This window comes from Saccopteryx bilineata, chromosome 5, assembly GCF_036850765.1.
Source record: "Saccopteryx bilineata isolate mSacBil1 chromosome 5, mSacBil1_pri_phased_curated, whole genome shotgun sequence".
NCBI classification, from domain to species: Eukaryota; Metazoa; Chordata; class Mammalia; order Chiroptera; family Emballonuridae; genus Saccopteryx; species Saccopteryx bilineata.
Window position 1 is genome coordinate 76,984,563 of NC_089494.1, and position 22,424 is coordinate 77,006,986.

At 39.4% G+C, this 22,424-nt stretch overlaps 1 protein-coding gene across 7 annotated transcripts in view; it reads left to right on the top strand.

Annotated features, from left to right (window-relative positions):
* The window catches only part of RBMS1 (RNA binding motif single stranded interacting protein 1), a 253,204-nt gene that overhangs the window by 126,943 nt on the left and 103,837 nt on the right, over positions 1-22,424 (top strand). For 5 of the 7 annotated variants that reach the window (XM_066279069.1, XM_066279074.1, XM_066279072.1 and 2 more), the window contains exon 2: positions 18,754-18,929. In XM_066279069.1, coding sequence (XP_066135166.1) covers positions 18,754-18,929 — 176 coding nt within the window. The remainder of the gene's footprint in view (positions 1-18,753; positions 18,930-22,424) is intronic. The other 2 variants (XM_066279070.1, XM_066279073.1) reach the window with 1 other exon arrangement.

The window sequence follows — 22,424 nt, forward strand, 5'->3', positions numbered from 1 at the left end:
ATATTAAGAATGAAACTACCACATAACCCAGCAATCCCTCTACTGGATATCTACCCCCAAAACTAGAAAACATTGGTACTTACGTAAAGACATGTGCACCTCCATGTTCATTGCAGCATTATTCACAGTGGCCAAGACAGGGAAACAACCAAAGTGTCCCTCAATAGAGGATTGGATAAAGAAGATGTAATACACACACACACACACAATATATATATATAAAAATAATACTACTCAGCCATAAGAAATGATGACATAGTGACATTTATAACAACATGGCTGGACCTTGAGAACATTATACTGAGTGAAATACCATATTTTTTGCTCCATATGACGTACTTTTTTCCCCCAGAAGTGGAGGGGAAAATGCCTGTGCGTCTTATGGAGCAAAAAATATGGTATCTTATTAAATATTTTAACATACCATTTGGTTCAGAATATTTTTTTTTCTTATTTTCCTCCTTAAAACCCTAAGGTGTGTCTTATGGTCAGTTGCGTCTTATGGAGCAAAAAATATGGTAAATCAGAAAAATCTAGAATTGGATGATTTCACACATAGGCAGGATATAAAAATGGGACTCATGGACACAGATAAAAGTGCAGTGGTTATGGGGGGAGGGGGATATAGAGGGCGGGGGTGGGGTGGGAGTAAGGGTATAAAAAGGGACAAATATATGGTGACAGAAAATGATTTGACTTTGGGTCTTGGGTATACAACATAATCAGTTCAAATGCTATAGAAATGTTTACTTGAAACCTATGTACTCTTATTGATTAATGTCACCCTGTTAATTTTCTAAATAAAATTAAAAGAACAATTGTGTATCAAATAAGGCCCCCCTCCAATACAATGAAAGTTAATGGCATATCCCTCATTCTCATTTTCTCTTCTACCTAGCCTCTAAAAGAGGTTGTCAGAAAGAACTTATTTTACAACCAGCCTGCCTGAAGAAATCGTCTTCACTTCTGTTTCTTATCTATATAGTGGTGATAGTCATAGCTGCCTTGTTGTGATTAAATGAAAGAATACATACAAAGTACATAGCTTACTTCAGAAACAGTCAATGCTGAACTGTGTTAGTGAGTAAAGCTATGGATGACACTCAGTTCCCTAGAAAAATATTGGGTTCAGTACATTGTGGTTTCAAAATGTTTTTCCCCTTTTTAAAATTTTTATTTATTAAGAACTTTTTAAATTTTTGCTTATTGATATTAGTGAGAGAGAAAGGGAAAGAGAAAAAAAGACAGTAACATTGAGCTGCTCCTGTATGTGACTGGGGATCAAAACAGCAACCTCTGCGCTTTGGGGTAGTTCTCTAACCAAATGAGCTCTCTGGCCGGGGCTGTTTTTTATTGATTGATTGGTTTGAGAGAGAGAGAGAGAGAGAGAGAGAGAGATATTTGTTCTTCCACTTCTTTATGCATTTATTGGTTGATTTTTGCATGCGCCTTGACCAGGGATTGAGCCCACAACTTTGGCATAACAGGATAATGCTCTAACTGAGGTACCCAGCCAGAGCCTCCTTTTGCTTTTTACTTATTTATTTTAAAAGATTGCCTTAGTTACTTTGATAGTAAGAGAAAAGATAAAGTCACTGGCAAGAGAAAAAATACACTTACAGAGAAAAAAATACATATTTTTAACTTTTATATATATAGATATTATAGAGACAGAAAGAAAAATACTGTTCTTGGCATTTTATCTATTTCTCGGAGGATAACAGCTAGCAAGGATTTGCACATTAGCTATTATTGCATGATAAAGTTGGATTTTGTGATAATAAAAAACGAAGATGAAGTTAGAGTCTGTAATGCAGGTAATGTTTCCGTATTTATTTCTGGGGACAGCAGAGTAAGATAACCTATTCAAGATTTATGGATAAACTGGCTCCAATATTTGCAATTAATGTATGACCTTTTAAAAATGTATCCAAGCAGGATTGAACTATCCTTGAGATTTGTATCTTCTCTTAATTTACTTGGTGATGGAAGTTCTAAAAGTAGGGTAATATTTTCATCTGAACAATTCTTCTGTAACTGGAGCAACTACTGTGTTGCAGAGCAGAGCGGAGCAGCAGCTGGTGTCCTTTCTGCCATGATGTGTGGACCCACTTCTCCAGCTTCCTGGCCCAGCTTGTCCTTTCATTCCTGATTTTTTTTTTCCATACTATATAGAAGTTAAAGTGCCGGGTTCTGATATTTTTTTGTTGTTATTCCTTTAATCCACCATTCTTTTTTGTTCACTTCTTTGTTCTATGTTCTGATTTTTTAATTGGATAAAGAGTTCCGTTTTGTATTTAAAGGTAATACAAAATGTAAAGGAAGTATCGAAAGACTTGAATTTTAGGATGTGTGATTTCTGTATGGAGAAATAGAAATTCAAAAGCAGGTTGTATTCCCATCCTGCATTTCTTCTTTCTTAGCAGAATGAATTGATAATGTTGGGGGCTCTGAAGTTTCGGTTCTCCTGCCGTGTGTTCACTTAATTCAGTGACGCTGTTGTGGCTACAGGCCACACCTAGATCTTGGCTCCTGTCTGCATTGTCTGGGCTGGGGTCCCACAGCACTGTTTGGGCTCTGGCCTCTTCCCTTTTCTGTGCTGGAAATGCTTACTAGCTTCTTTACACTGGGGAGTTGGGGTCAGAGAGCTGGCCCCAGATCACTGGTCATTGAGAGTGGAGTCTCCCAAAGCAAATCTTTAAAAAATGATTTTATTTATTTATGTATTTATTTTTAGTGCACCTGTAAGGTGGAGGAGACAGACAGGAAGGGAGAGAGGTTAGAAGCATCAACTCATAGTTGTGGCACCTTAGTTGTTCATTGGTTGTTTTCTTATATGTGCCTTGACCTGGGAGCGCCAGCCAAGCCAGTGACCCCTTGCTCAAGTTAACGACCTTGGGCTTCAAGCCAATGACCCTTGTGCTCAAGCCAGTGACCATGATGTCATGTCCATAATCCCATGCTCAAGCTGGTGACCTCAGGGTTTTGAACCTACGTCCTCAGTGTCCCAGGTCGACTCTCTATCCTCTGCGCCACCGCCTAGTCAGGCTTAATTTTTTTAACTATTGATTTTAGCAAGACAGAAACATTGATTTGTTCCTGTATGTGCCCTGACGGGGAATCGAACTGGCAGCCTCTGCACTTCGGGATGATGCTCAGACTAACTGAGCTATTTGGCCAGGAGTATAGCCAGTTTTTATTTAGGCACAGTTTTCTTCGTAAACCTGTTTGTGTGGGATGGGAAAGGATGGTATTGTTTTCTTGTTTTGTGCATTTAGAAGGGCAGAGATTTAGGAAATCCAGTTTGGGTTCTTGTCATGTAGTAAATTAGCTTAATCTAGGATTGAGAGTGAAAGATCACTTATTTTTATTATGTGCAGCAAAGCTAAAAGATATTTTACTTGATACTATAATGAAACTAAATAAAGTGAGAAGAAAAAGGGGTAGGGAAAACTGAAGTGTGGTTACTGCTCTGTTGCTATACCAGGGGTTGGGAACCTATGGCTCGCGAGCCAGATGTGGCTCTTTTGATGGCTGCATCTGGCTTACAGACAAATCTTTAATAAAAATAATAATAACGTTAAAAATATAAAACATTCTCATGTATTACAATCCATTCATTTCCTACTGCTCATGTTCATGGTTGCGGGTGGATGGAGCCAATCACAGCTGTCCTCTGGGACAACACCAGATTTTTATTGGATAATGCGTAAGGTACACGGGTTGTTGTATGGCTCTCACGGAATTACATTTTAAAATATGTGGCATTCATGGCTCTCTCAGCCAAAAAGGTTCCCGATCCTTGTGCTAATGGGTGTGTGATCCCCACACCGGACCCCTACCAAACACACAGAGGTTCTGGGTCTCTGCTCTAGGGGGCAGGACTTTATTTATATTGTCCTAGATCCCTGGGAAGAGAAGCTTCCTCTGAAATTTTTAGTAGCCTACCTGCACTATATGCATTTAGCTCATTTTGGTATAGGTAATGAAACTAATGCTTCGTGAAACTTTAGCAAAAGAAATATAAAGATGTATTCAGGGACATAAAAAGCTTCACTTTTCATTTTAAGCAGCTTCCTACTCTGAACCAAGAGTATTGTGAAATAATTTGAAAACTAAAAGAAAAAAAGCAACGTCTGGTTTACGTAAATATTGAAACCGGTTCCCAGAGTCTGCTTACTGCAGAATGAAGTTCCACTTGAGTTTATCTTTCAGAAAAGATAAAGAGAAGAGTGAACCTTGCCAGCATTTGGGTTGGGTAGCTTCCAGGGCCCTAGGTATTCCAAGGATGATAGCGTCACACAGGAAATGACTAGCCAGGCATGGCCAACATACAGCCCGCGGGCTGAATGCAGCCCACGTCACGAGTTTATGTGACCCACGATTAAATTTTTAATATTCTCTGCTACTTTAAAATCTCAGCTACTCAGAAGCGGAAGCATCTTTGATTATTGGAAATCGAGATATTTAAGAAGATAGTGATACGCGGAAAAGAATTCCGCGTGTGACTAATCTAGGGTTAACTTCCAATAATTGGTCGAATGGACTCGTGATACTTCTTTATTTTTTTTAAAAAAATTCTATTATAAAGATTTACAACTTTTGTACTCATCTGTACTCGATATGAACTGTTTGACGTTTAGCTGCAGCAATGAAACCCACATTCTTTTAGGCGGAGTTTGCCAGTATGCAACCAAGGTCAAACAATTCATTATTTTTGTGGTCAAGTTTGATGAATCAAGTGGCATTGTAGCATAGACAATAGCTGTAGTTGATAACTGAAAACATGTCCAGGCTGTCTGTAAAATGAAATAATTGTTTTATATATGCGATATAACCCCTTCAAGCTCATTCTATTATTATTTTGATTGATTGCGATACAATTAGAATATTTATATGGTATGTAATTACATTTTTATTAAAATACTTTTATTAAAATAATATTGCATATTAATTTTTTTTGCTCACATTTATTCGTAAACAAATTACATAGTAAAATTTTGTTGACTTAAATGAATCATTTTTTTATTTAACATTTTTTAATTTTAATATTTCGTCCAGCCCGTGAAAAAAGTTTTCTAATCTGGATCGGGGGCAAAAACTGTTGGCCATGCCTAGACTAGACTAGTGGTGCAAGCACAGGCTGCTCCCTAAAAGAGAGGAGGCTGGGAAGTCTCTGGACTACTAACAGCTGGAGATAGTCTATGTAGTATCAATCAAGAGAAATCTGACATGTCACAAAACTTGCCCTTGTAAAAATGGAGAAGTACTTATCAGGTCAAAAAAGAAGCAGGTCTCCAAATGTATTGGCCAGGTGCTGGGAGCCAGGATTCAACATACCGTTTTTGACTTCTGAATAAACCAGTTCGTCTGGGAGAATTCATCTGAGTATAGTCATTGTGATGTTTCAGGATAATAGACAACACTGGAATACATGAAAGGAAAATTCTTAATTTATTTTTATTTTTGGGGGGGAGATAAGGAAACAAGGTTGAAGATGGTGGGTGGACAGTTCTTGTGATTCTACAAAAGTTTCTAACCTAATCCCATTAAATTGTCAGTTGACCCTGAATGTACATTCCTGACAGAAAGTCTACAAAGTATTATAATTAATCTGTTTGATTTTTCTTGTATCTTTTTGTCAGTGGTACAGATAATGATTATGTGTGCTATTCACAAAATTTTAGTATAAATACAAAAATAGAAATGGTAGCATTCACAAGGATTTTTTAGGAAGTATAAATTTAATAGATGGTCTAAGTCCCTTCCCCCCTTTTTTGTAAGCAAGAAACTAGATGTCTCGCATAGAGTAATAGACATGGACGTCCAGGTAAGTCATCTAGACATGCGAGGTAGGTGGAATATGAGGTGTAAAAAAGGCTGTACATATTATACTTTTTCTGTGATACCTTAAAAGGACTAGCATATAAGTTTCCTTTTTAAGATTCATTAAGAAAACTTGGGCCCTGGCTGGTTGCTCAGTGGATAGAGCATCACTCCAGCATATGGATGTCCTGGGTTTGATTTCTGGTCAGGGCACACAGGAGAAGCAACCATCAGCTTCTCCCCCTACTGTCTCGTCTACCCCTTTTATCCTTCTTCCCTTCCCTCAGCCAGTGGCATGCTTGGTTTTAGTGTGGCCCCAGGCGCTGAGGATAGCTCCATTGGAGCGTATCAGCCTAAGGTGCTAAAAATAGATCGGTACTCAAGCATCGGTCCTAGATGGAGTTGCCAGGTGGATCCCAGTCAGGGCACATGAGGAAGTCTGCCTCACCATCTCCTCTCCTATCACCTAAAAAAAGAAAAAGAAAAGAAAAAGAAAGAAAACTTGGCATGTACCATCATCCATGCTACAATTTTTGTGGCAAAAAGGGCTGGTGCTTTTTGACAATGGGGAATGGAATGGAGACCTGGTTCTGCCTTAAATTATCTGTATGGTTTTGGACATACATACATGCTTTGACTTCCATGAGCCTCAGGTTTCCTCAAAAGTGAGGGGTTGGATAATAAGATCAGTGTTTCTCAACATTTTAAAAGCCAAGCCCTAGGGGGTTGAGGGTGAACACACAATACAGTGTATAGAAGATGTGTAGTAGAATTGTGCACCTGAAACCTGTATAATTTTGTTAACCAACATCACCCCAATAAACTCATTTTTAAAAAATGAAATAAAATATTTGTCTAAAAGCCAGGCACTCTGATAAAAATAAAAATACTGCCCCTACCTCTACTCTTTGGACCCACCTCTTAAGATTCTGTTATACTTCCAGTTGAGAATTATTAGATTGTATGATCTCTGATGTCTCTCTCAGCTCTAACATTTTGAGATTCTGAGTAGATACTTGATTGGAAATCAGATGAACAAAGATTTTTATCTCGTTTTGGTAAATAGATGCAGCTTGCTCCTTTTTAAAGCTGGAAAGGGATGTTTCTAGAACCCATCCTCACACACCAGGGATACTTACTGCCTTGCATCCTGCTTTGTGCATAGACATCACCTTAAAGCTTGCTAGAACTGCAGCATCTTGGCCAATTTACATGCTGAGTCAAAATCTGCATTTTTACAATGCACCTGATTTCTATGCTCATCAAAGTTTGAGAAAGGCAGCAGAACACTTGTTTTTAACCTACAAGTGACAATATTAGTGGGATCGCAGATCAATTTAGTGGGTTGTCAGCATTTGCTTTTTTTTTTTTTTTTTTTTTTTTTAGCATTTGCTTTTTAATGAAATAGTTAAGAAAAGATAATATTAGGATACATTATATATATGGTAAAGGAAATTAACTCACAAAATTATTAATTATTGTTTCAGTTTTGTTTGTGCCTGTATGTATGCATACAGGGTGGAGATCTCAGGCAGAGATCATTTTTAGTTGGATTTCAGGCAAAGAAAGTTTTTTGGTTTTTGTTTGTTTTAAAGCCAGTCTTTTAGTGTGTCAGAGACAACCATCTACTTACTCCCTTCTACTTACTAGCACAGCCACACACACAGACATTTACATGGAGACAGGCATACAAAATAAAGAGCTTTTCTATACTGATTACCCATATTGTATCAGATGTAAGCTGCTGGATTTTATCAGGAGAATTGCATATACTTGTTAATTTTTTATAGTAGCTCAAAACTTTTTCCTATCAATGATGTTTTGGTTTGCTGTATACAATTCACAGCACTTAGATAATATTTTTTAAGTGATTGTGAGATTTCAAATACTCATTCAGCTCCCTGAAAATACAGATAATTCTCTAGGGGTTAATTTGTGACCCATAATACTATAAGCTCATTCACATGTTCTTTTGCATGTAAAAATAAAAATTAATTTGAATAGATTCTTTTGGAGTTTTATTTTTTGGATAAGGTGACTCATAATTTTTTCTAACTTTAATGTTTAGTTAATCAATTTACAATACTTTCAATGTGTCACTTAATGTGAAGAAAGGATATTTAAAAGTAGATTATTTTCACCGAAGCTTTTGCAGTCTCAGCAATAGTTTTTTTTACTTACAAGAAGTACTAGGAGAAGATACGAACTGTACTTACTGTGCGTGGACTTTAAAAAACAGCTGGAAGGAAGTCGGCGATGCGGGTAGTCTAACTCTGTTGGGGTGAGGCAGGAAATTCAAGAGCTTTGCAGAGGTGTTCTGAACTGTCCTGGTAAAGGCAATCCTGCACTTCCCTTAGGAAGTTTTCTTTTTCCAGTTCATTTTGAGCAAAAAGGAAAAGAAGAATTTGTTCCTGTCCCCTCACAAGGCTCTTGTTCAGGGAGAAAACTGCCGTGCATCTGAAAATCCTTCATTTGGGGCTCAGAAGGAGGGGGAAAACCCTCTCCACACACCTGGGTTCAGAACCCAGAAGAGTAATTTAGCACCTGTAGTTGGGCAGGATTCTATGTTTACTGTGTTCTAATAGCTGATGTAATTGGCTTATTGTTTTGAGCTTTCTTTTAAGGCAGTTTTGGAACTATTAAATGGTCCTTTTATATGTAAGAGATTAAACTGAATGTGAAATGCAACTTTTTATACTGATTACACATTGAAACAAAGTGACGCCAGGTTGTTAACCAACATATAGTCTTGATAGATCTAAGTTACTAAGTAATTTCAGTTATAATATTTTGACCTTAAGAACACTGTTGTTTAGGAACTCTGAATGTTAATAAAAATTTTTTTGTTCCTTTAAACTTTAGTTGTGATTTTAGTATAGTGTATGTATTTAAACTATTTTCTCCTGATCATCTGTGACTAAATAGGGAATCAGTGCTTGGCCTGAGTGGTTCAGGGAGACGGGATGGCAGTGTGGTGACTCCAGCCAGTCTTCCAGCTGCACCATGAACGGTGCAGGTCTGCCTGCTGGGCCTGCTGGTTAGCCTCTTGCTTATGTCTCTGGCTGTTTGGCCAGCAGATAAGAGCTTATCCACAGGGCCTGGCTGCCTTCTGCCTTGCTTTACCTCAGCTGGAGATGGCAGGTAGGCTTTATTCCAGTGTCAGAATGTGAGAGTTGGAAGGGAGCTTAGAAATCACCCTGTCTGACCTGCTCTTTTTCAGGTGGGAGACTGAGATGACATTCGAGTCACTGGGCAAGGCAGGGTTTTAATCCAGATACTCAGATTTTTTTCCATCCAATAATTTTTCTCTTCTATGTACCTTTTTATAGCGAGGAGGGAAGAGAATTTCCCTAGTTTTATGTTCCCCATCCTCTTTATTTATCATCTTGAAATTCTCTTTTCCTCTTTGGAGACTCCGAAAGGTAATACCGACAAATACCAACGACATCCTATCCATATATATGCTGTCTTTGATTTCTGGGTTCTCCTGCTACCTCCCCAGTCCCCCCATCCCTCAGATCCATCCTAGCATATCTTCTGAACCACGCAAGATTGTGTTTTTCCACTGCCTTTTGTGAAGAATGGCCCTTCCTGTCCGCATCTCGGCTGTCTCCTCTCCTCACCACCCGCCCCTTTCAGGACTGCCATTCTCCTTACTCCTGACGGCTTGTCATTAATATTCAGGTCACTTGGCTGTGGGTGGGTCTACCCCTCTGTAGAGCCTTCTGCAACTAACTTTTTGGTCTCAGGCTCTTTATTCCCTGATATTCCCTCGATTGAGCTCTTAATATTTTTAGAAACTACCATACCACACTATTATATGTGATGCAGTTAAGGATAAATAAGCCCAGGAGCCCACTGTTAAAAGCTTTTCCTCCCTAATGAATGTGTTTTCTGGTAAGGAAGTTTTGAACCCACTGCCTAATCTCACATTCTTTGTTGGCCCTCCAGTTTTCTGTTGAATGACTTAGATTTTAACTCCTTTAATCTGGTGTTTACATGTTGGGTTTATTTTTTCCCTTTAAATAAGACCTTATTTATTTTTAAAGCAGCTATAGGTTTACCACAAAATTGAGGGGAAGGTACAGAGATTTCCCATGTATCTGTCCCCTGCCCCTGCACGTACACGGCCTCCGCCAGGATGGACAGCACTCATCAGCATGGCACACTCTTTACCCAGGACGACTCTGGACCGGCACATTATCACCAAAGTCTCGTAGTTTCCTTAGGATTCACTCTGGGTATTTTATATTCTGTGGGTTTGGAGAAATGTTTAATGACACTCTCTACCATTCTAACATTATACGGAGCGTTTTCACTGCCCTAAGTTCCTCTGTGCTCCAGCTCTTGATCCCTCCCTCTGCCCCATCCCTGGAAAACATTGAATGTTTTACTGGCTCCATACTCCTACTTTTGCCAGGCTGTCATGTAATTGGAATTATACAGTATAGCTTTTTTCAGATTGGTTTCTTTCACTTAATAATATGCATTTAAGGTTCCTCTATGTCTTTTTATGGCTTGATGTTTTTTTTTTAAGTATCGAATAATATTTCTTTGTCGGGATATGCCATAGTTTATTTATTCATTCATCTCCTGAAGGATATCTTGGTTACTTCCAAGTTTGGGCAATTTTGAATGAAGCAAACACCCAGGTGTGAGTTTTTGGGTGGTGTAAAGCCAGAAGCCACGGCCAGGGCCACCATCACAGCAGCCTCCCAGCCCATGCATGTTCGCATTGGATTCGGACAGTCAGTAAAGAAACAACGGAGCCAAAAACTGATGGGCCATAGTCTTTAATCCTAGCTTGCACCCGGTGGGCAAGTAAAAATACACACTGGGCTCCAAAACCCACTCACATTCAGTGCTCACAAAGCCACTGACTTATCCGAGTTTCCTAGAATCAAAGGTTTCTAGCTCACCAGCCTTATTCTCCTCAGTTCCCCATCTCCTTCCTTATCCCAGATACAAACTCTACACAAACTGGCATCTCACTCAGCACTCCGCCATCTTGGCTGCTTTTCCTGGCCTCCTCCACGTGGCCTCCTTCTGCTCTCTGCAATGATCTCTCTGCTCTCTCATGCTAATCATCCCAGGAACCAAGAGGGAAAACTCTCGTTCTGCCCCCATTTTATATTGTAGCTTCACAATCTCTAATCCAATATACAAAATAGGGAAGTCTCTAATACAAAGTCACTTCTCTGAGGCATGATTGGATTGTACCACCCCACATCAAACAGGGTGGGAAAGGCTTAATCCCAAAACCAAGCCCCAGGTTACAACGATCCCCAACACACATTAATATCACCTGGGCAACGGCCTCAGGTGGGCAGCACCATCTTTAACAAAGTGAGCATAATACATTTTATCTGCCCAACAGGTGGACATAAGTTTTCAACTCATTTAGGCAAATACCAAATGAGTTGAAATGATCCTGATTGTAGGATCATGTGGCAAGAGTATGCTTAGTGTTGTAAAAACTTCCAGACTATCTTCCAAAGTACCTGCACCATTTTGCATTTCACCAGCAATGAATGCAGTTTCTGTTGTTCCGTGTTCTCTACAGTTGGTAGTGTTGGTAGTTGTTGGTCAAATAGGTTCGTAAATATGATATATATGTTTGCTTGCTTATAGTTTGTATTGGGTGTGGGGGACAGGCTGTAAGCAGGCCAGGTCGTTATAGCCTAAGGCTTAATTTTAAAACTAAGCTTTTCCCCACACCCTTGACTGATTGCATGATATGGGGTGGTGCACTCTCATGAGGAATCCCATTATGCCTCAGATAAGTGACTTTGTATCCGAGACTTCCTTGTTTGTATATTGGATTAAAGATTTTGGTTTCTACACTATAAAGTGGGGCGGACCGGGAGCTTGCTCTCTTGGTTCCTGCTATCACCATTGCAGGGGCCTCCCTGATCCCTTGCCCTTCATGGAAAAAGCAGGTTTTCTGCTTTTCCCTTATCTTCTCTTGTGGCTTGCCTGTCTTGATGAGACACCAATAAACAGAATGGCTCACCATCCTTTGACTCTGCCATTTCTTTACTGTCTGCCTGAATCCAATGGGAACCTGCATGTGAATGGCCACGATGGCGGCTCCTGGCCTTACAGTAGTCCATAGTTTAGTGTAGTGGTATCTTGCTGTTTTAATTTTTATTAAATTTTTATTTCCTGATGACATATGATATGAAGCATTTTTTCATATGCTTATTTGAAATCTGTATATCTTCTCTGGTGAGGTGTTTGTTAAAATTTTGCCCAGTTTTTAAATTGGGTTATTCATTTTCTTATTGTTGAATTTTAAGATTTTTTATATTTTGGATAAGAGTACTGATGACTTTTATAAATATTTTCTTTCAATGGCTTATCTTCTAATTCTCTTGATACTGTTTTTTACAGAGCAAACGTTTTTATTATTATTATTTTTTAGGTTTTTTTTATTTATTGACTTTAGCGAGAGAGGAATGGAGAGAAAGAGGGGCAGGAACATCGGCATCTTCTTGTATGTGCCCTGACTGGGGATTAAACTGGCAATGTCTGCTCTTCAGGACGATGCTCTAACCAACTAAAGCCATCTGATCTGGCCAGAGTGACAGAGCAAAAGTTTTTAATTTTAATGAACTCCATCTTGTCAAGTTTTTTTTTTTTTTCATGGATTGTGTCTTTGGTTTTGTATTTGAAAAGTCATTATCATCATACCCAAGGTCATCTAGATTTTCTCCTGTATTATCTTCTAGGAGTTTCCTAGATTTGCATTTTACATTTACATCTATGATCAGTTTTGAGTTACTTTGGTGTAAAGGGTGTCAGGTCTGTGTTTAGACTCATTTTTTGCATATGAAGGTCCAGTTGTTACAGCACCGTTTGTTGAAGAGACTTTGTTTTATTTTACCGCCTCTACTGCTTTTGTTAGAGATTAGTTGCCTGCATTTATGGAGGTTTCATGTTGGTTTTTAATCTGTCTCTTCTCTTGTAAATGTTGTTATGAAAACTAGAAGGAACAGATAGGACAAGAACCCTGGTGTGTGCCTTGGCTCGGAGTTCTTAATAGACAGCTTGGGGGAATCAGTGGGGTTCCGGGAAGAGCTTTGGAGGGAACAGAACAGCTGAGCTGATTTGCATGCTGGAGCACAGACCCAGACCTTTAAAAGATATTGGATAAGGAATCTCGTTTCTTGGTAGAATCTGGAATTTGACCTTGGAAATCACATGCTGTGTCTGTGATATGTTTTCTACTATGAATTTTCAACCCCTGCTTGCCCTTCTTACCCTTCTGCCATGCCAAAGACCTTGTTCAATTTAATTTTTAAGAGCTTTTCCCTTTGGTTTAAGTTGATTTTCATTTCCACAATATGGTTTCCATTCAGTCAGCCATGTTGTATCCAGCAGATATTTATCTGTTTAATGTAAGTCTTACTATTTTTTTTTTTTACCTGAAGCCTAAGAAAATGATGTTATCTTCATGGACTTAGGTAAAGAGATTTCCACGTAGAGATTGCAGTTTTACAAGCAAGGATCAGCTTTTGAGACTAGGAAGTGTGAAATCCATTGGGAATTTTTATTTTTAGGTTTTATTTGAATAGCTAACACAACAATATGAACCACTTTCTTTTGACAGATGTAATCCAACCAAAAATACTGAATAGCCTGTTTCTCAGTTTCATAGTGTTAGAGGCTGCAGAGTTTGTCTCCAAACAAGGGACAGTGACGATATGCGAACCAGTTTTATGAACTAATTGGCCGCGTGATTTTAAGCTTTGATATCCTAACATCAAATGGAATTAAATGATATTTTTTCATTTGCCCTTCCTCCCAAGACATTATGGGAAAGGAAGAACCCATATTTGTGAAGGAGCACTCTTGTTCTTCAGTAATATAGACGCTGTCCTTTCACTTTGACCTACCCGGAAGAACATCTGCTTCCTGACCTGTTTCTCGTCTTTCACTAATTCACCTCCTATAGCTCATCTTTGTGTCCTTACCCAGCTTCGTGTGCCGGGAACTTGATCTTTCTCAGATACTATTCCTAGCTGCCTTTGAGCCATTTAGATTTCCTAACTGGTGAAATCGGCCTATTTGGGTGCTTTTTTTCTCCTTCCTGTTTGATAATTCCCTTAAATTGTTTAATTTCTTTACCATCTTGAAAGCTTATGGAGAGGACCAGTGTATGGAATTAGTAATATACAGTATCATTATGTAGTACTCAGTTCATGCCAGACTTGATATTGTATGATAGCCTAGTGTAAATGATAATGTTCCATAATGTCCCTCTGTTCTCAGGAACAACCGCAGTGATTGTTTTGCTTCTGTATAAAGGAAAAAGTTGATGTGTTGAACCTCCCTGCTGTTTGGGATGGTTCTCTCTCTTTCCCTCCCTCCCTCCCTCCCTCCCTCCCTCCCTCCCTCCCTCCCTCCCTCCCTCCCTCCCTCCTTCTGTCTGTGTATGTGTAGGGGATGGCATGGAAGGAGGGAGATAATAATCTTCCTAAACTATAAGGATGATAGCCTCAAGGAAAACTTGAGGGGAATTAAAAGGCAGATCCTAGGTTTTCTGTCCCTTCAAAATGTATTAGAATTCTTAGGGAATCTACTAAGTGAGGGAGAGGGGAGAGGACAGCTTCAGCTATAAGATTGGTCAGAGCACTATTCTTGAGCTTATTGGAAATAGGAAGGAAATGAGACAATAGACTTTATAATGTGAAGTCATGATTTTTTATTGTCTTTGCCTAATAGAAATCTACAACCATGCACATGGTTACTAACATATTTTAGTTCACACATGTTTATTTTTTGCCTTTTTTGTAAAAGACTTAGATGTGCATTTATATAGAAGGGTCTGCTTACTTAGGACGGTGCTAGGGTGGGGCCGGGTGTGATGTGGTGGAGAGGGAAAAACTTACTGCGAATGTAGCTGTCATGTCCCTGTTGTTGATCATCCTGTCTTTTAGTGGAGGAGCGAGTGGGCCTTCACAGCAGGATGGAGGCGTCAGAGCTGTCTACACAGGAAGTCCTCCCTGAGTACTTTCCACAGAGGAAGTCCTCCCAGATTGCTGACAAGCACTCTTCCTGCTGGAGCCCACACCCACTTGGAGGACAGAGGGCCTGCTGATGGAGCCACCCCATTTATTTACCACTGCCTTTGTTTTTCTATCAACTTTGGCGTGCAAATTAAGACCAGATAAATGTTATCCTGAAAACTGAATTAGCTTGTTTTCCCTGCCTTTGGACAGGCAGCTTTGATAGGTAGCTTGTTTACATGACCTGAAGCAGTGAAATCAGGCCCCAGAAGGCTGAGATAGACTACTCTGCCCTGAGATAGCCTGCTGGTACTGGGACAGCTCAGGGCTGAGCTAGGGTATTCCAACCACCCGGTGTCTTAAGTTAGGCTAACTTTATGTAAATTAGTTACAAACCTCATCCAAGGGCAGGGGAAGAGAAGGGTGTGTTTTCAAATTCCAGGGTCACCAAGGGCTTTGAGAGGCAAAATGGTAAAAGGAGGACCAGTGATAAAAGTAGAGTTTGGTAAAAAGTTGACCTGTTCTAAGGTTTTTATCTAATGTTTAATGTTTGTGCTGTTGAGGCATAATTACAAGCTGTAGTTAAAAATTGTCAGTGCATTTCATGCTGGGAACGAGGGTTTAATTCTTCAGTGGTGGTTGATCTTTACTAAAATATTGACTTTGTTCAGCCTTAATATGCTGTAGCTTTGAAAAGTTGTTTCCAGAATTTTTTTAAGGAAAGGATAGTAAGGTAAAATGTAAAAACCAGCCTTTTTAAAGCTAACTTTGTTATAAACACACACGCACACACACACACACACACACACGCTGACTGCTCATTAAAGGCGCCTTTGACTCTTAGGAAAACATAGCCACCGATGGTATTGTCACATGTTGGAGAAACTTGTATTTAGTAACTAGATCACAGGAAGGATGGACACAGTAAAATAAAAGACTACGAAAAGGCATTGAGGATATAGTAGGCAGTGTTTTGGGGTACCATTTAGAGTATTGTTTCAGGGTTCTAGCTTTGTTGTCTAGCAGACCTGGGTTCAAATTCTGGCCCTGCCACCTACTAAATGTGTGATGTTGGCACACAACTTAAGCCCTCTTGAGACTCAGTTGCTAGCCTGCAAAACGGGAGAGCAATAATGTATCTGCCTCACTGTATTAAGTAGAGTAATGCTCATAAAGCAGTTGGCACAGTGGATGGCACGTTAAACATGCGATACTTGACAGTAATTATTGCTTTTACTATACTTTAGAAATTATCCTTAACCCATCCTGAATGTTTAGAAGGAATCAACTTTATTATGTTTGAATTTTCTTCTTTGAATATATGTCCAGGCTTTATCAGGACTTACATTTTTAATTTAACGAGTTTTAAATACGTAATCTTTGATGAAAAGTTTTCTGCACCAGGAAATAAAAAATTGACAACCTAGAATAATTCAATGCTTTTCTCTCTCAGATATTTTTCTGTGTTTTCGGCTAGTTCTGAGAAATAGTTGATATTAGGATAACATTTGAATTTGAACTTGTTCCCTGTAGCATTCACTTGAGGCCAGCCATCCTCCTTAGAGTACATTGAGGAACCCCTGTCTCCCACCTGGGATCAGAGCACTGGGAGATTTCTTTCCCCTTAGGGCAGAGCAGAGGGAAAGCAGGGAGTACCAGCTCTATATGCTGCCTGCCTACTTTCCAAAGGAAAATATTGCTGTAATAAATATGGGGGCCTGTCAAAGAGATAGTAAATCAGCTGTGTAAATTCTGAGATGTAAATCATGCTTCTACTTTTGCCAAAAATAAATACATAAATTAAAACCTACTACCTTCATGTCCAAATAATCTTCAAATAAATCATCCCCCCAAAATGTTTCTTTTAATCATACAAAGGCCACACCCGGCGCTCCACTTTCCATCCCAGAGCAGAGCAGAGCAGTGCAGAGGTTGGAACTGATGTCGACTAGGAATGCTGTCTTGAAAATTTGTGATGGTTAATTGGCCTTGTGTTGGTATAATCCCACCGAGAGGTGGGGGTGGATCTGGCCCACAGCTTCTTTCAGACTCATCTGAGTCTTAGCTCAGGTGCCCACATTTCATCCTCTGTGAACTGCACTAAACATACCGGATCCTGCCGTGAAGCCCAGTGTGGTTTGTGTCAAGGACAGGTTCTCGTACATTGATCAAAGGTGATTTAAGGCAAGATTCAGTCTTGCCCAGCTTTGTCTTCAGCGACAAGTTCTTGTATAAATCAAAGCCTTGGGACAGGGAGGCCACTCTGTGTTACTTCCCAGCACCTCTATTAACTAAAATGAGAAATCGGGCATGCCTGGCTAATTTCAGGTTGCAACTAACAGATGTATTGAGTGACTGTGGAGAAGAAATACAGGGTTCTGTGTGGCCTGGCTCAGGGGTCTGAGGTGCCACTTGTGTCAGAGCAACGGATAGGACTCATTCTTAGTTTTTTATCTAGAAAATCAGATCCATTATTCCTAGAGAAAAACCAGGGATGAGAGGAAAGGATATGAGTTCCACTGCTTATTAAGGGCATAAATCAAAGACATTTGATAGGATATGATCTCAAGCAGGTTTTATCTTGATTAAGCAATACTGATGTTCCCAGTTCAAGTTCAGCCTTCATTTCTACATTGACTGTTGTTAACCCTTCTTGCTACTTTCCTTCTAAAAGAGAATATTTGGAGGTAAAGTGGTGTTTGGACTCAAGGCCCCTGGGCAGTGAGAAGTGGATTCTGCATTGTATAGGACATAAAGAAACGGTTACATATCACGACTAACGAGGGTCCCAGTGCATTGGGGTGCTGGGGACCTAGGATGGTCATGGAAGAAACTGGGTGCAGAGCCAGATATTATCTGCCACACATATTTGAGATTACTGATGAGGCGCACAAGGTTACATTTGTTGCAAGGGATCGGCTTTTTGTATATTTTCAAACTGTTACTTAATCTAAGTGATGCCCTTGTAATAGTCTAGTTATTATTTAGAAGATGTGAGGTGAAAAAATTTCTGTCCTGGTGTGAAACTGCTGAGTATTTGCCATGAGGACATTTTGGGCTGTGCTCTCTTCCATCTCAGACTGAACCATTTAACTTCCTCAAAGGTCATGTGGCCTAGGGACAGAGGTTGCTTGCTTTCGATTGGTTAACAGAATTATCTGATGTGAGGACCATTTCAGACATTCTTCCTAGGTGGCTGCTGACTCTGAAACCAGACTGAGACCTCAGTTGCAAGCTTTACAAAAGGCGTTGGTTGCTGTGAGGCCTGAGAAGGTTTCCAAATACGCTTCACCATTCTCAAGGGGTTGCGTTTCACAAGGCTAGCCACAGTGAAAGGCTGCGTGCCCGTAAATCTTATCCACTCCTCTCAGTGAGGCTGGGGGCCTGTTCAAGAAGTAGGTGAAGTTTTCCTTATTTGAGCACCTTGATTGAACTCTTTCTTACACTTGAAGAGTTTGTGGGGTTTTTTTCCAAATGTTTATATTAATAAAATTATCAGCAACATTCCATCAAATCTTCAGAATTTGAAAACTTTTTCAAAGGTCTAGTGACTTCTAAATTACTATATATTAAAATAATATTACCATATAACTTCATCCAAGTTAATTTTGAGTCTCAGTAGATACGTTCTTTAAAATGTATGAATAAATTAATCTCATAAATTTAGTCATCCTTAGGTGCACATAGGGAATATTGTACTGAGTAAAATCCTATTTATTTTAATTTAATGTTGAAGGAGAAAGGGCATTTTGTTTTGTAGAATGAACAGATCTTTTTTAAGGTGTAAATTAAAAGTTATATGTTAAAGTAGCTTAAGTTAATGTATATGATCTTGGCACTTCATTTTATTTGGGGAATCAGACAACTAAATACCTTCGGTTTGGAGTTCTTCCTAATGCTCCTCTCTGTTTTCCAGCAGTCTCTGGTCCCAGCCCACCCCATGGCCCCTCCCAGCCCCAGCACCACCAGCAGTAATAACAACAGTAGCAGCAGCAGCAACTCAGGATGGGATCAGCTAAGCAAAACGAATCTCTATATCCGAGGACTGCCTCCCAACACCACAGACCAGGACCTGGTGAAGCTGTGTCAGCCGTGAGTAGCAGTGGTGCTTATGTTTTTAGCTGATAAATATTTTTCTTGGTCATATGCAGGGGTCCCCAAACTTTTTACACAAGGGGCCAGTTCATTGTCCCTCAGACCACTGGAGGGCTGCCACATACAGTGCTCCTCTCACTGACCACCAATGAGAGAGGTGCCCCTTCTGGAATTGCAGTGGAGGGCTGGATAAATGGCCTTAGGGGGCCACATGTGGCCCGTGGGCCGTAGTTTGGGGACACCTGTTAGAATAATATAACTTGTGCTATAAGAGAGGTTCAGTACAAGACAAATATATGAATTATTATTAACGCACTGGCAGTTTCCAAGTTTTAAGTCCTTGGATACTTAGTCAACATTAACATCAACAGAATGTCTGTGTAACAAAATAAAATTGGAGCGTTTTACCAGTAGAATTTGACCTTTTTGGCATATGAGAACTATAATGTGAATTATTTTAAAACTATATCTAGCCTGACCAGGCTGTGGCATGGTGGATAGAGTGTGGACCTGGGATGCAGAGGACCCAGGTTCAAAACCCCAAGGTTGCCGGCTTGAACGCAGGGTCACTGGCTTGAGGGTAGGATCATAGACATGACCCCATGGTCTCTGGCTTGAGTCCAGAGGTCACTTACTTGAGCCCAAAGATCACTGGTTTGAGCAAGGGGTCACTCTGCTGTAGCACCCCCCCCCCCCAACAAAGCACATGAGAAAGTAATCAGTGAACAACTAAGGAGCTGCAACGAAGGATTCTCATCTCTCTCCCTTCCTGTCTGTCCCTTTCTCTGTCTCTCTCTGTCACTGCCCCAAAAAATCCCCAAAACTATGTCTAGGTCCTTTTGAGGAGTGCTCTTTTTTTTTTTTTTTTTTGGTGGAAGCACTTTAAGGAGGCCAGTCTATTCTCATAAATAGAAACTTTATTTGACTTTGATCAAATAATAGAAAATGATTTGACTTTGGGTGATGGGCACACAACACAGTTAACAGTTCAAACGCTGTAGAGATGCTTACCTGAAACCTGTGTACTCCTATTGATCAGTGTCACCCCATTAAATTTTATTTCTAAGTAAAAAAAAAATTAAAAATTAATATAAAAAAGTAATAGAAACTTTCAGTGTCATTGTTTGTCAGAAAGGTAGTTACCATCAACCCTTATCCTGAATGCATGTTAAACTCTTCGTGCTAGCCAGGGAATGGTAGTCTGCCTTCATTAGCCGCCTGCACTCTGGTGGTTGGGATTGTTCACCCTCATCCCTGGGAATTCCTGGCCTCCACATTCTTATTTCTGTTCTCACTGCCAACCTTTCTGGGTTTCGTGAAGAAATAGGCACGTATGTTTAAAGTTCTAAAGTAAATTTGCATTCTGTGCTAGTGTTGTTAATAAATGGAATATAAATATGCTACTTTGCTGCAATTACATTAACTCACTAAGTAAGAAAGCACTAATTTAAGCAAAGGAGCCAGAAGCACTATACAGTGCAAGGATTATTGTATAAAGACTTAAAAGCCTCTAATTACTTTGAGCTATAAAAGCTTACACATATAACAGCATCTTTTATTTATCCAAAGACAATAATGGTCCCTTACAAAAGGAATTTTACATAACTGAAGAAGAAGACATCTACTAGTGAATGTTTCTTGTTCCCTGAAAAAATATTCCCAGTTTTAAACATCTAATTAATAGCATCTCATTTCTATTGTCCTGGGTAAAATAATTAGATTTATTACTTAATTTAGGTAGAATTTTTTTTCACAAATTACTTGGGCCCTGGCCAAATAGCTTCATTGGTTAGAGTGTCATCCTGACATGGCAAGGTTGCAGGTTCGGTCCCCAGTCAGGGCACATATAAGACTCAACCAGTGAATACATAAATAGATGGAACAACCAACCAGTGTTTCTTTCTCTTTTTCTTTCTATCAAAATCAATAAATAGCCTGACCTGTGGTGGCGCAGTGGGATAAAGCGTCGACCTGGAACACTGAGGTTGCCGGTTCGAAACCTTGGGCTTGCCCGGTCAAGGCACATATGGGAGTTGATGCTTCCTGCTCCTCCCTCCCCTTCTCTCTCTCTCTCTCCTCTCTCTCTAAAAATTAATAAAAAAAAAAAAAAAAAATCAATAAATAAAAATTTAAAAATAATTTAAAACTAAACTTACTTGGGTAGTATTTCCAAGCTAGAATGAAAAGGAACTCCTGGCTTTCCATAAGGAGGTGGTAGTGGTTTTGCTTTGTTTTGTTTCTTAGAGAGAAATAAAAATTTAGTGTGGGACAGTGGGTGGATCTTTAGGATCTGAAGAGCTTTGCAAACATCACCCTTAGCTCCCTTCCTGTGCTTTGCTTGTGTTACTCTTTTGATCATCCCTTTTGGACTCTGACTGCTGCCCTTTGCTTCCAGGACAGTGAAATAATGTCCTGTGCAAGGGTTTATTCTGAAAGCAAGTCTGGCTCATAAGGTTTGTCAGGCCTGGGCCCACAGTCAGAGGGAACTTTGCCAGGCACGCCCTGCCCTACTGCAGCTGTTCAAAACCACAAATAGGCCTTTTGCTATCTTGTCTGCTGCTGGCCTTTACTGGCAGCTTCTTCTGCTTTTGCAGCATAATTACAGGTAGATAGAGTGCCATGAAGTCTAAAGAGCTAAAAATGTAACTTTGTAGGAAACAGAAGAATGACGCTAACCCTCAAATTCTTGAGGTATAAGAAAACGGAAAAGAATTTCAGATGATAAATTGTTCCTCACCTAGTTTTGAATCATGTAAATTGACTTTTAACATCAAGGAAATAGAGTTAAAGAGCCATAAAATTATATTAATGTCATGTTTTATATATATTAAATATGTATTTGAAAAATTAATGCATTTTTTATCGAATAAAATCACATTTCAAATAGAAGAACATTTTATTATTTTTCCTAGAAAATTCATTCTTTTTTTTGTTGTTGGTCTCTTTGATATATGTGAATTTTCCTCATGTGTATAAGCATTGCATTCTTTGCTGTTATCAACAGCATTCTCACTGTCTCCTGTCACTTGCAAAACCCTAGGTTTGATGTTTAACTCCAGTGATAGTTTTCCTGATACGTATTATACAGAGTCAAGACACACAGTAAGTGAGGGCTCTGTGTCCATCTCTGCTGAAAGCTTCATTCCATTTAACACAGCATCTCATAAATACCAGATGGGACTTGCTGATAATTTTGCATCTTAGAATGGGGAGAAAGAGAGGCACAAAAAATGGGGTTCCTGTCTTGGACTTAATTGTTTCCAGTAAAGAATAGCTAGTTGGTGACATGGAAATGACAAGAACCTTATGGGAAAGTGACTCATTCTAGAGCTTCAAACACCCAGTGGGCATAATTAGAGATTTTAGAAAAGTAAGTATCAAAAACTTCTCAGAAAAGATAGGTGTAAATTCATAGCTCTAAAAAACAATTAGAAATAAAAAATTAGTAATTACAAATTAGCTTGAATGGGGCTGGATTGGAAGACAACAATT